This window comes from Pteropus medius, unplaced genomic scaffold (genome assembly GCF_902729225.1).
Source record: "Pteropus medius unplaced genomic scaffold, Ma_sr-lr_union100, whole genome shotgun sequence".
In the NCBI taxonomy this organism is placed as follows: Eukaryota; Metazoa; Chordata; class Mammalia; order Chiroptera; family Pteropodidae; genus Pteropus; species Pteropus medius.
In genome coordinates this window covers 13,683,993-13,699,126 of record NW_024349225.1, presented here as the reverse complement: position 1 = coordinate 13,699,126, position 15,134 = coordinate 13,683,993, and the positions used below count along the sequence as shown (strand labels likewise).

The 15,134-nt window shown below is 37.3% G+C and overlaps 1 protein-coding gene across 2 annotated transcripts in view; it reads right to left on the bottom strand.

Moving 5' to 3' along the window:
• The window catches only part of KIFAP3 (kinesin associated protein 3), a 107,118-nt gene extending 94,857 nt beyond the window's left edge, over positions 1-12,261 (bottom strand). The window contains exons 1-3 of one of the 2 annotated variants that reach the window (XM_039881591.1): positions 12,012-12,261; positions 6,359-6,490; positions 1,958-2,112 (exon numbers count right to left, since the gene is read on the bottom strand). In XM_039881591.1, the coding sequence (XP_039737525.1) occupies positions 1,958-2,112; positions 6,359-6,490; positions 12,012-12,043 (319 nt within the window). In that variant the 5' untranslated portion in view covers positions 12,044-12,261. Of the gene's footprint in view, positions 1-1,957; positions 2,113-6,358; positions 6,491-12,011 lie in introns of those variants that run through there. The other variant, XM_039881592.1, reaches the window with a different exon arrangement.
• Positions 12,262-15,134: the final 2,873 nt, after the last annotated feature.

Below are 15,134 nucleotides of genomic sequence, written 5' to 3'. Positions count from 1 at the left end.
GAGCCCTTTGTTACACCCAATTATTTGAGTCATAGAATTTTATTTTCTAACAAAAAAATCAAAAATACTTTACTGATCTGGGTTAAAAACCTCAGCAATGCATGTACATTAAAATATGTTAAAGGAGTATCAAAATTTTGATTTTTTAATTATTAAATATGTTTTATATATAATAGGAATTAGTCCTGATTATTTTCAGAGGATAGTAGCCATTCTAGATAAGGTTATGTTTTCTCAACAGTTAGATTTGCCTCAAATAATTTACTATAACAGTGATTTTAATTAAGCAAAGAAAAAAATTCACTGAAGGTAAAGAATCATATAATCAAATACATATTATTTTGCTTCAATCACTTTTAGGGCAAAATTCTTGGCTTTGAGAAATTGTGAATACTATGTAGAAAAGAAAAATTAAGTAGTTTTTAAAAGTAAGTATATAGTGTATATATTTAATACAGTACAGCATATCATGTCTTGAAATATTAATATCTACATAGAGAAAGATACTGATTTGAATTAACTTCTCCACGTATGATGACATGAAAATTTCCTCATATTCCTCTAATTTCTAAGGAAGGAGGTAAGAAGACAGATTTACCCTGAAAACTCAGTGAAGGCGTTTTCATTAGTTTAAAGGTATTTTATGATAAATGCCATCAGAATAATGTTAATTCGGCATTAGGAAAGATCGGTTTTGTATAATGTACAACCAAACAATAGATATCACACATCTTTAACAAGTACAGGATTTATTCTGCTTACTTAAATTATCGAAGATGTTCTCTCTCATCATTTATAGACATCTTAGCAAGACTATTCTATCATAAAATATTTAATAAAAATTATTCTTGACATTTTCCTCACAGCACTTATTATTAATTATTATTAACAAGTATACACTGAGTGCCAGCTATGTTGTTGAAAGCAATCAAGTTCAACATGCTTAATTTTGCTTTTAAATAAAAAAAGCAATTTGATTCATTCAACAAATATATATTGATCATATAATGTGAGTTAGTAACTGTATTTAGGGCTAACTAATAAAAGTATATATTAGTCACAAGGCGTTTTATTTGCTATGAATAGAGAGAGAAGGCTGACTGACTTAAACAAATTAAATTTTATTTCATTTTTTTCATATTAGTACAATAAAAACTGAAGCATTTACAAGTTATTTCAAGGGCACCATATTTTGGAACTAACCCACAGTTAAAGATATGTAAACTTAATACATACTATGAAACCGAATTAAGTAACCATTCAATAATCTAAGGTGACTTTCCATTTAAATGTTTCTATTTTGTTTCATTATTGGTTTAGATTATTTAAAAATGTCTCTATAAATAACCAAATGCTGAGCTCTAATATTTGAATGGCTTGGTGCTTTTATGAGGGAATTAAAAGCAGAGGAATGGCAACAATAGGAGCGTTGAGGAATGAAGTGGGAATATTTTCTTAAGAAAGATTCGTAAAACATGTCTTTAGTACGGTGTAGCACATACGACATATATTTTAACATTTAGATCCTTAAGTAATCCATTCAAATAATAAATTAAATGTCAATAAAAAATTTAGAAAATATAAATCTAGTTGGAGCAGAGAAAATAGGTTTTCTGCCCCAAATTCTCTCCTTTTATTATTCTAGAATATGACAGACATTTGCTTGTATTCCTTATTTTAGCATATGTGTACATGCACACAAGCACACGCGCGCGTGCACACACACACACACACACACACACAGAGTATGAAACAGAAACATCGTTTTGTGTGGAAACATCTAATATAAAACCCAACATGTAGGAAACTAATGTTCGTTTATTCTTTCATTTATACTTATTCATAGCACTGGCAAAAACAAAAACAAAAACAAAACCACCATTCAAATATCTAAAGTACAAACTATGTAGTCAAACAACTCGTTCTGCATTAAAAAGTCAAGAATTCTTCTGCTTACCTTTTCCTGACAATGAATCCCGGCGGTTCTGCAGATAGTACAACAGCTGTTCCACCTCATTTAGTTTTGAGGGATGAATGAGTTTACATTCCTCAACCACCTTCCGAGCCAGGGAAGTTATATCTGTGTTGGCATTGAGACTCTTAAGACGAATGCTGCAAGCAGATCGGAATTTTCCAACTCAGGTATTATTAAAGCAAGTGATAACTTAAACAATACTTCTTTAAATAAATAATGTAGAAAGCATTTAAATGCACCTTAGACAATTTTAGTAAAATATAATAAAGTATCAGATATAATTAGGCTTAGAAAAATGCAAAGTGATAATTTTCTTTGAGCTGGACAAGCAAGATAAAAAGAACATAAAACCTACATCTGCCTCTTCTAGGCAGGAGAGCATATTCAGAGATCTTATTTTAAAAGTCTTTCTGATGTAATATATACAAAGTCTTTAGTCATTAGATGTGAGAATCCATATCTCCAAAAATTAATCATTTTCTTGACCACAGTCACAATCATTTATGTTTTTCAGCTAAGACAAGACACAATATTGATATTTTAGGATTCAGTTGTCCTCGTGGAAATTATACAAAAGGCAGAAGAAAGGAAGCAGGATGCATTTTAAACCTTATATGAAGAATTCTTAAGAACAAATGAATACATTAGGTACTTGTTAGTATTTTTTAAAAAATAATAAATCAGCTTCTCTTTTTTATTTTAGTCCAGGAGATTCATCAGAAGCTTGATAAGAAAAGGCTATTCCAAGTCTGGAAACATTTGCATTTACACAGATTCACAGTACCAGGAAAAGCTATAAAAACAAATAAGGTTCAGGGTGAAGACTCAAACTGGTGGCAAAAGATTCTTTCAAGCAGATGTGCTCATGCAAGGCTTCCGTTCAAAGAGATATATAAAAAAGTAGCCACTGTGTAGAATTATTTCTTGAGGAAGATGGCCAATATTTGGAGACACGTCAAGGTATTAGAGGCAGCAAAGGCAGAGATCTCAGAAAAAGGTCCTGTACTGAGCAACTGTGAAATTATTCAGATGTAGATGGTAACTCCTGAAATAAGTCCAGTAGAGTGATGTAGATACTATTCCTGCTATGTAGTCAGCCCTAAATCTGGTCCGCTTGGGATTCTATGAGCTACCTTTTAAATATATTTTTATAATTCTACCTTTTGATTATATTTTTATATAATATTACTGCACATCAGAATGCAGAGCTAGAAAGGAGAGTCTATTCAGAGAAAAACTAAAAAAAACTCCACGTTTTATTTTAGCAAGGGACTGGGAAATCTTGACAGTTGCTATAAATCTGACTGAGAATCGACACAAGAGAAATGCTATAAACATACATTTTAAAAATTTCTTTCTAGTCTTTAGAGCAGTTTTAAGTTTACAGAAAAATTGTGCATAAAATATGGAGTTCCCATATATACCCAAATTATCTCTCTCCCCATAAAATTCTTTCTATTATTACCATCTTGCATTAGTGTGGGGCCTTTGTTACAACTGGTGAACCAATATTCACACATTATTATTAAGGACACAGTGTACACTAGGGTTCACTCTGTGTTCTACAGTTCTATGGGCTCTGACAAGAGCAAAACGTCATGTATCCACCATTGTAGTTTCATACAGAATAGTTTTTTGGCCCTAAAACTGCTCTGTGCTACACCTATTCTCTCCGCCCCCATCCCCTGACCCCTGACTACCTCTTGTCTTCTTACTTTAGTTTTACCTTTTCTAGAATGTTATATAGTTGGAATCCTACAGGATCTAGCTTTTCCAACATAGCTTCTCCCATTTAGTGACATGCATTTAAGTTCCTCCATGTCTTTTCATAGTTTGACAGTTGATTTCTCTTTAGTGTTGAATAATACTTGATTGCATGGATGCACCGCTGTTTACTATCTACCTACCGAAGGATATATTGGTTACTACCAATTGTTGACAATTATAAACAAAGCTGCTATAAACATTTATGGCAGAGCGGGTTTTGTGTGGACTTAAGTTTCCAACTCATTTGGTTAGTACTTAGGAGTACGATTTCTGGGGTATATCAGAAGCCTATGTTTAGCTTTGTAAGAAACTGCCAAGCTGTCTTCCAAAGTGGCTTCAGCACTTTACATTCCCACCAGCAGTGAGTTCCTGTTGCTCCACATCCTCACCAGTACTTGGTGCTGTCAGGGTTCTGGAATATTCCCAGCTAATGGGTGTGTAGTGTTGTTTCAGTTTGATAAAGCAGTTTTCTATCTTTTTCTAGATGTTTCTACCAACATATATATTAGCTGGTTCATTTTCTTTCCATTAAAAGTAATAGATCATTTTTAGTGTATAGGTCTCTCTCCTAAATCCTTCCCCTATTATAAAAGACAAAGAAAAAACAGGTAGGGCTAGAAGTTTTTGAAAATGTTATCTGTATATCTGTATGTTTATTGGTTATTCCTATAATCAAAAAATAGAATCTCCACTAGGCAGCCCTTGCCCATTAAGAACAATACCCATATTAGTTTTGAAACATAACCGTCAGTTTCTTCTAAAGAAATCTTCAGAAAACTGGGACTCTGCTAAAGATGGGTTTATACATTCTTTTGCCCAATAAAGAAGAATGAAATACAAGTCTTCTGGACCTGAGCCATCACGCTGACTACCCCAATTTAATGACAGTTTCACTTCAGACCCATCTCAATCCGTATGAGTGTCTCCTGAACGCTCACCCTCAGCTGCTGCCATTGATAAAACCTCGAGCTTATCAACAGACCACATTCTCTTTTTAGTCCCACAATATGATTTCCCTCCAGATCTTATGCAGCCAAGGTTGAGTATCCCAAAATTGAGGTACTCAGGTTTTCCGCTCGCTGATGTTTATAAATCCACTCACTCTAGCCACGTAGACAGTAACTCTTTCTGGCTGCCTGGCTCTCCGGTGAATATATCCCTTGTCTAGAAAGCCTGCAGATTTTCAAACAGGGACAACATTCTCATTTAATTCTAGCTGAACAGGGCTACTGACTGCATTCTTAAGAACTAAAATCAAATTTCTCCATGAAATGTGGATGTATGAGATTCTAAAGGCAAAGATCCTGATACTTTTCTTTTCTTTAGCAGTAAAATTAATAAGATCTCAAGAGATTTTCACATTTTCAAGATGTACAAAATGCAGGCAGCAATCACAAACACACGAATGGAAGACAGAAAATGTGAGAGAACACAAAAAAATGTGAGAATGTGTTAAAGTCTACAGTGCATGTGTATATGCATGTGTATTTCAATCTAGTAGATTATTCAAGAAGTTGGTGTTTTTAATGAATTATCTATGTCATTAGTCTCCCTCTAACCCAAATACAAAGACAAATTAGGGATCTTAACAAGACACTACCCAGCTTCTCTTTTTAGGCTGCTATACACCAAAGTTTCTCAACTGTAGCATTATTAAAATTTGGGGGCCATACCTCTTTGTTTGTAGGTGGCTCTCTTGTGCATTGTAGGATTCTTACTCCGCAGCACCCTGGCCTGTATCTATTAGATGCTATCAGCACCCCTCACCAAAAATGTTTCCAGGCATTGCCAAATGTCCCCTGGGTAGGGTGGGGGGATCACAACCAGTTGAGAACCACTGCTATATATTTAAAATACCGTGCATCCTGGTGTGCTAAATTCTGTACTATGCACTCCTAGCAGCCTGAATATACTTAATCCCACCAAAATATACTAAAAATTCCTTTTAACCAGTTCCCAAACTGAATTTTTTTTCATGGAAGTTAGAAGTCTGAGAGAATATTAGGTGACCTCAGGCCTTCTCTAACACAAAACTATGGAAGGAAGGCAAACTCACCACCAGCACAATTATAGACTAATAAAAAAGGCCAGTTCCCAAGGGGTTCCTGAAAGTATTACGGATGAAGAAAGGAAAGTGTATAGGATATTGGAAGTTCTAAGCTCAATTCACTGAGTCAGAAAATGCTTATCTTATTACTAAGATTTTTCGGAGAGCTAGATTTTGAAGGGATGAAATTCAAGGTACATGCCCCACTGGAAATTTTGGAAATCATACCACTTTCTGCAATTCCAGGGAAGAAACAAGCACACAGGATCCCATAAAATAAAAATTTCTTAAATTAAGCTAAAAGGTCCCATAAAACATATCTTTTATAATTGCTTTGTAGTAGCTTATTTCTATTTTATGCATTTATTAAAAAGGAAAACCAGAATAGGTATTTTTCAGTAGGCTCCCACTTTGCTTACATAAACATGATTTTTCTCTGGAATAAATATACCTGTATTTATAGTTTAATAAAATGCATAATCATTTTATCATCTATGCAGGTTTAAACAACAGCAGATTTCTGTAAAGTATGACTACTTTCAAAATGTACATAAATGAAGAAAACTTACATTTTTTGGCATTCCTTTCGTTCTCCCAACATGGGATCCCCCATTTCTCCAAGAATGGTAGCTTCCACTTCATATTGGACAATGAGTGCTTTTTCTGATGGATGTACATCAATATTTCCTCCTTTAACTTTCCTATAATATAAAAACAGAAATAGATTAAAAACTTAGAGAATGTCAATAGTATTTATCCAGTTTCTAGTTCCAAAAACTTCATGTGGTCTGGATTAACATATGTATTTAAATCAGATTTACAGTTAAGATGACATTTCCCAAAGTGGCCTAGGGGTTCAGTATAATCTTTATCAAATTTCCAAAGCCTTTTTTGCAGAAATGGAAAAGTGATCCTAAAATTCATATGAAAACACAAGGGACACAAGGGACCCTGAGTACCCAAAACCAACTTGAAAAAGAAGAACAAAGTTGAAAGACTCACACTTCCTGATTTCAAAATGTACTACAAAACTATAGTAATCAAAACAGTAAAGTACTAGCCTAAAGACAGACATACAGATCAGTGGAATAGAATTGAGTCCAGGAATAAACCCTTACATATACAGTCAATTGATTTCAACTAGGGTAGCAAGAACTTTCACTGGAGGAAAAGAAAAATCTCTTTAACAAATGGTGCTGACCCAACTAGACATCCACATGTAAGAGAATGAAATTGGACCCTTACCACACACGACATAATTAACTCAAAACGGATCAAAGGCAAACATTTAAGAGCTAAACCTAAAACACTCTTAGAAGAAAACATAAGGGCAAATCTTATGTTTTGGATTTGGCAATAACTTCTTAAATAATGACATCCAAAGCAAAGGCAACTAAAACCATAAAGACTTAACCAAAAAACTATTAGAACTAATAAATAATAAAGTTTCAGGATACAGAATCAATATATAGAAATCTGTTGTGTTTCTATACACCAATAATGAACCACCAGAAGGAGAAATTAAGAAACAATCAATTTTCAGTTGCATCGAAAAGAATAAAATGCCTAGGAATAAATTTAACCCAAGAGGAGAAAGACCTGGAGTCGGAAAACTATAAGACATTGAAGAAAGAAACTGAACAAGATAAAATGAATGGAAGGATATACCTTACTCATGGACTGTAAGGACAAATATTGTTAAAATGTCCTTACCACCTAAAGCAATATACAGATTCAATGCAATCTTTATTAACATGCCGATGGCATTCTTCTCAAAATTAGAACAACTAATCCTAAAATTTATATTGAACCACAAAAGACCCCAAATAGCCAAAAAAAAATCTTAAGAAAGAACAAAGTAGAAGGTATCACACTCTCTGATATCAACTTATACTACAAAGCTACAATAATCAAAACAGTATGGTACTGGCATAAAAAGCTACACATAAATCAATAGAATAGAATAGAGAGCCCAGAAATAAATCCTCTGTTACATGGTCAATTAATCTACGATGACGGAGACAAGGATATACGATGGGGAAAAGACAGTCTCTTCAATAAGTGGGCATATGCATGCAAAAACATGAAATAACTACTTTCTTATACCATACAAAAATAAACTCAAAATGGATTAAAGACTTAGATATAACACCTGAAACCATAAAACTCCCAGAAGAAAACATAAACAATAAACTCTTTGACATCACTCTTAGCAATATCTTTTTGGATATGTCTCCATGGACAAGAGCAACAAAGAAAAACATAAACAAATGGGATTACATTAAACAAAAAAGGTTTTCTACAGTGAAAGAAACCATCAACAAAACAAAAAGACAACCTATGGAATGGGAGAAGATATTCACAAATAATATATCTGATAAAGGGTTAATATCCAAATATATAAAGAACTCATATAACTTAACACCAAACAAATAAAAAAATGGGCAGAGGATCGGAGCAGACGTTTCTCCAAAGAGGACATACAGATGGCCAACAGATACACAAAAAGATACTCAACATCACTAATCATCAAGGAAATGCAAATCAAAACCACGATGAGATGCTACCTCACATCTGTCAAAATGGCCATCATCAATAAATCAAGAAACAGTACGTGCTGGAGAGGTTGTGGAGAAAAGGGAACCCTCACGCACTCTTGGTGGGAATGTAAACTGGCACAGCCACTATGGAGGTTCCTCAAAAAATTAAGAATAGAGCTACCATATGATTCAGCAATTCCTCTTCTGGGTATTTATCCAAAGAAAACAAAAACACTAATTGCCAAAGATATATGCACCCTATGTTCACTGCAGCATTATTAGTAATAGCCAAGATATGGAAGCAAAATCAACTAAAGAAAAAATAAATTTAAAACTTTTGCACATGAAAGATACTATAAAGAGTATTTTGTCCACGAAGTGGGACAAAATATTTGCAGAGTATCTATCTGATAAGGATCTAGTATCCAGAACATATAAAAAGTCTTTCCTCTAAAGACAGACGAAGGCCAAGACGCAGACGAAAAATGCTAAATGTCACTGGAAACCAGGGAAATGTAAACCAAAACCACAACAGATACCACTTCGCATCCTGTAGAATGGCCAGAACTTAAAAAAAAAAAAAATGACTAACAAGTGTTGATGAGGATATAGAAAAACTGGAACTCTTACCCATTGCTGGTGGGAATGTAGAATGGTGCAACCACTATGGAAAATAGGTTGGCGGTTCCTCAACGAGTTAAACACATAATTAGCACAACCCAGCCACTACTTCAAGGATACACCAAAAGAGTGAAAACAGGTGTTCAAACAAAAACTAGTACAGGAATGTTCACAATAGTTTTATTCACAACAACCAATAGATGGAAATAGCCTACATGTCCACCAACAGATGAATGGATAAACAAAATGTGCTATATCCATACAAGGGATTATTACTCAGCTATTAAAAGAAATGAAGTACTGCACTGATGAATGCTAAAACATAGATGAATACTGAAAAGTTATACTGTGTGAAAAAGCTTACACAAAGGCCACATACTTATTTCACTTATCATAAACATATAGCACTTATCGTAAATACAATAAAATAATTACTTCTGATAATATACTGTTTCAAGTCTGAATTCCTTGCTACATTGTAAGTACCATAAAGGCAGGGAAAGTATGTCTCATTCATCTAATACTTTTTTTATCATTAGGCTGAGTGACTTTTACATGGTAGGATTTCAAATAACTGAAATGAATGAAAGCCATTCCCTCTTAAAATCATTCAATGGTTCCCCATCGCTCTTATAAGTCTCGACTCTTTACTACAGATTTTATGATTTGGCCCATTTTTCTTTGTAGCCTTATTCTCGCTGCATTTTATAACTACTTATTGAGTACTTATGTTCTAGGCACTGTGCTGGGTACTAGCGATACGATGGGAAGATATACGGGTGAAGAACAAGGCAAGTTCAGATTCTGGGAAGGGAATTTGGAACTAACACTGAAACACAGGCATCTAAAGGAAGTTATTTCTGTAAGGCTGAAGTATGATTTATCGGGGGCGGGGTGGGAACAGAGAGATGAAGCTGAAAAGGTAGGAGCTCTAAGAGCAAGTGAAAGCTTTAAGTAGAAGTAAAAAAAAAAAAAGAAAGAAACTGGCTGTCAACTGTCTATTTACCTGTATGTACATCTGACTGAAGTTACGAAATGTGCCTATTTAATTATTTTCTCAGTGACCAAAGCAATGCAAGGCATTCACTAGGAATTTGGTGAGCATTTATTAAGTGCTGTTGAATCAAAATACTAACTAGTAGCAGAACAAAGAAATGAAATCCAATTTTTGATTCTATAATCTATTATACATATAAGCATAGAGACTAGAGATTCCTCAGGGATGGTACAATGACACGACTGAAATTAACTAACTCAATTTAGAGTGAATAAATTAGATTGAAAACATAACTGCTGTCCTGTTAAAAACAAACTATAAAATAAAAATATTACAAAAGGAATATATGTAATCGTTATCGGTGAACCGATAATTAAAATGCAATGTTCGGACATCCTAAATCATCAGGCCTGTATGATTATGTCGGCTGGATATTTCTAATCTGAAAGTAGGCCATGCAACTTTTTATTTATTTTGTCAAAATTAGACAAAATCGAGAAGTGTATAGTTCAACCTTTCCAGATTCTGACCTTATTTTACTTTAAACATTAGTGACTCACTTTTATTTTTTCAAGGTAAGCAACAGACTGAGAATTATAAATCGGGGTATGGATAAGGGTCCATACGGGTACAAGAATCCTAAGAAAAATGACCTTCTGGCACAACTATCTTCCATGAAAATAAGCTAATGATATAAAGTAGCTCCTTGCTCTAGAACAATCTTCTATTTAAAGCTGAAAGAGAAACAGTTTCTTATTATTTTCTTCTTTCACAAAATTTTCGATTGAAATATTTTAAAAACTCAATGTAAGCAAAATTCAGTGAGGAAATACTGACTATATACTTGTTATGATTACATATTTCTTCTTTAAAATTTTACTTATGAAATCTGGTTATTTGACAGTTTCCGATACATTTAAACAAAATGAGAAGGGCAGGCAATATATGCCTCAGTCCAACAGAGACAGTGCAGTTGGCTAATTGGTTGATTTCATAATTGTTTGAAGCCCTTTTAAGAGTCTATTAAAAATTAGAAGATCTTTCCGTGATTATCAGGGTCCTGCCAAGCCAGAATAAATACATTCGGTAAAAGTATATTATGACTTATAATAATTACATGCATGTTTTACCTAAGTATTTTCATATTTGGTCCTCATAGCTTTCATAAGGTAATATTTGCCCCATTTTTACATAAGGAAACTGTCCAAAAGAATACACATGACTTTCTCAGGATATTTACCCAGTCAGTAACAGGAACTTAAGTAAAAATGGAAAGATTAAGATTTTTTTTCTATTGGGTCACTGCTAATTCTTGGTCCAGCGAGAGGTATCCATCCTTTCCATCTGGGATGCTCTTATCTTTGACAGCAGTCAAATAAGTAATCCCAACAGATTTACACTCTTCTTTAAAGAGTAATTGATACTACAAATGTTTTAAAACTAGAGAATTATGGCTTGTTCCACATCAAGCTCCTGAACGAACCTCTTGATAATTATGAACCTCCTGCAACAATGATACTGTAAATATGGCAGTCAAATGGACGAAATGGATGAGGAAAACAAAGCTGGACTGGAAAGCAGCATCTCAGCCAGCCTCCCGCACATTAGAAAGCCACCACCTCTTTCCCCCTCATCGCTTCAGAACCCCACGGCAGTGAACCGACTGCAGGCAAGAGCAGAGGGCCTGGAGGCTTCACTTCCAGGCCCCCACAGGATTTACCTATTAGGGAAAAATGGAGCATCGGAATGGGTGGGGGGTAGGGTTAACCCCCTTCGCCCCTCTCCCGCGAACAGTGTGGCAAGGAGACCATCTTCAGGTCAGGGCTGTCAGGCCCCGCCGAGTCAGGTGGGAGGCTGCAGCATCTCACATCCCGAAGGGCCCTTCTTCTTTTCCCCAATGCTCCCTCCCTTTCTCTTTCCACGACTCCCCGCCCCGTCTCCCGCCCCTCCTCTGAACTTCCAGCTTTGCCCTGACATCTCAGGGCCAACCCCAAGAACCTCGAAGAATATCTTCGTGACCCCCAGCCAGGCCCCCGGTGGGACCGAGCCTCGGGGAGTCGTCACCTTTTGAGGTATCTGGCATCCTCCCCTTGCATGGCGGCGGCGGCGTGGGGAGGATGGGGGTGTCTGACAGAGGCCGGCGGGGCTATTTCCGGAAACGACGGCCAAAGCACCGGGACCCCCAAAGGCGATGACAGTCCAGAGGCCTGCGAGGCGGGGTGGCGGCGGCGCTGTGGTTACCACGGTGAGGCCGCCGGCTCCTCCCACCGCTCCCAAGCCCCAAAACACTGGAGCCGCCCAGCCCCGCCCCGAGTCGCCGCCGCCAGCGCCGCCGCAAGGCGCATGCGCCCGCTCGGCCGCGCCGCCGCGCAGCCTCGGTGTGAGGCGCGGCCCTGGGCCCAATGCGGCGCGCGCTGGGCCAGAGCCTGAAGGCTCGCGAGGCGGATTTCGGCGGGTTGGGGGCCGGGAGTGGCGCCCTGGTCACCGCCCTCGTGGGGATGGGAATGACAGTCACCCCGGTCAGCCGAGTTAGGATTTCAGGTCCTCAGTTTGAGAAGAGGGAAAGAGAATCCGCTAACCTTTTAAGTAGAGCATGCTGTCTGGAGAGCAGTTCCAGCCCTCTGCTCATAACCTGTAAAGTGAGGTTTGTATTTGGGAGCATTCGGAGTGCTTTAAGAAGCTCTAACTTGTGGAGATAGTCTGACCTTTATACAAAATGAATGCCGTTAGTATCAACTTTGATTCAATGTTAAATCTTGACCTTCCACTTTGATATCTTAAATCTAGAATGCACCTGCCCCCAAACAAAAACAGCTCCTGAAACTCCAGCTCCTCCAGTCATTATCCCTTAGTCAGGGGACGTTAGAATTGTTTCCTTTGAGGCAGGTGGCTGTTGGCTGTTGGCCGGCTATGGAGAAGGTCTGTTCTTGAACCTTAGCAAGTTAATGTCCTCTGCTTGCAGATCTATTTGCATGGGCTCAGCTGTCAGATCTATGCAAATAATTTATATTCGTTTATTCAGTAAATATTGAGGGCCAGCTTTGTGCCAAATACCAAACCAGGAATACAAAGAAAGCACTTCCACTCCCCACCCTCACCTGCAATCCTGTCACTTTCTCTTCTAGCTTATATTTTCAGTCACCTTGGGCCGTGTCTACATAGTCGTCCCCCAGCCTCTTTTCAACTGCATTAAGTTAATGCAATGCACTACATGGCATATTAAATTCAGAAACACGGTCCATACCCACTAAGAGAGATTATTTATATCTGCCCACCCATTCACACCAGCTACACTATTTCTGTCAGCGTTGTAATCATTCTTTTGGTTTTCCAGGGAAGAATATTTGGAGCTAACTCTGACATCTTCTTCTTCAATATCTTGTCCTCTTAGTAAACTATTACAAAATTCTGTCATTTATTCCTTCAAGATATTCCTGCAATCCAGCTTTTCTCCTCCATTCCCACTTCTACCTACTAGTCTAGCCACTTCTTACTTAGAACACTGCAATTCTTTCCTAACTGGACTTTTTATTTTCTGGTATTTTTTTCCCCTCCAAGTATTCATTGTAAAATCTGATATAAAATTTAACAAATTAACATTCACGGCTGGTTTACCTTAAAACTCCCGCAATACCTAAAATTGCCAGATCACAATATCCATTAAATGCATAGAGAACAAACATTCTTGCAACGTAAGTTCCTTTCAATCAGAGATTTTGTTTCGTTCGCTTCTGTACGCTTAGGACAGCATCTTTCCTATAGTTGGTGCTGAGTAAACATTTGGAGTTTGAAAAAAAATGCATACCTGAGCTTGAAACAATACCAACAAAATTCTAGAGGAAAGGTGCAGAGCCGGGTCATAAAGAGCTGGGAACTGGAGCAAAAGAGAGAAACTGAAACTGGGACTGAACTGGAGAAGCGGAGTCAGGAGAGGGTAGGAAGCACTGGTGAACTTTTTTTCAGTTTAAGTTGAATAAATTTTTTTTTAAAGGATCTATCAGTGAAAGGGACAATAAACCCAATGGGAAAATTGACAAGAAAAAGAGGAATGGCAAGGAAAAAAAAAAAAGCAGGAAAAGATGCTCCTCCTCAATAGTAACCAGGAAGATGCCAGTTAAAACCATTAAAAAAGATTATGTTGACAAGGGTGTAAAATTAAGAAGTCCAACAATACCAAGTGCCGGTGAAAATGTGCATCCCTGGATATGGTTTAGTAAACATTTCAGGTTTGAGTGTACATTGGGACTACCACTTGAGAAAAAAATGTTTTGCATTATTTTGTAAAAGTGAGCAGGCATACACCCTGAACCTTTGCAATTCTACTCCTAGTTATAGGCCTCGGAACATTCTAGCAGATGCGCACAGTGAGGTTTGTCTAGAATTATAGGAGCAGCACTGTACATAATAGAAAAAGAAAAACTGAAAAACAACTCCGAAGTATTTTTGCAGTTGTCTCTCTCATTACTTTCCACGTGGCCCCCATTCGCACGGTGGCGGGAAGGTCTTTTTACACTGGATGGCTGTGAAAGCTCTGCTGGGGAAGGAGGGCGCCTTGGCACAGCTGGGCGAGGGGGGTTGGGGTGAGGGGCAGTAGGTGAGGGGGGCCTGGGTGAGGGGCGCGGGAGGGGGCGCTGGGCGAGGGGGCAGCGGGCCTCTCCACTTGGCGTTTGCTGAGAGGAGAGAAGGAAGCCTAGGTTTCCACAGTGCTGGGATGCAGGAGGGAAGTTACTGTTTAAACACTTGCCATCTTCTCAGCTTTTCCCTTTCTGTTCCTTTGGCTGGAGAAAACTTTTCTTGGGGCCCCTCTGTCTGCCTCTGTTGCCTTTTCTGAGCTGGTAGCAACTCTGGAACCCAGCATGGAATATACTGGGCAAAACAAAAACTCGGGGAACTTATTACTGCCGTATTCCTTGGGTCCTGAGATTCCTAGCTTGTCTGCCTTCTCTTCACCTTTCAGCGTTTTTTGTTTTGTTTTTAATGTTCGTTATATGTATAATATCCAGGAATTTTAGCTGTGCTTAATGGGAATGTGAAGTGCCTCTCCTTCATCATGGTCCCAAAATGAAAGTTAGTTCAATTAGTTTTTGGTAAAGGTAAATTAATTCAATAGGGAATATATAGTTTTTTAATAAAACGTGCTGAAAAACTGAATATGCGTGTAAAAAGTAAATAGGCCTCAATTCTTTC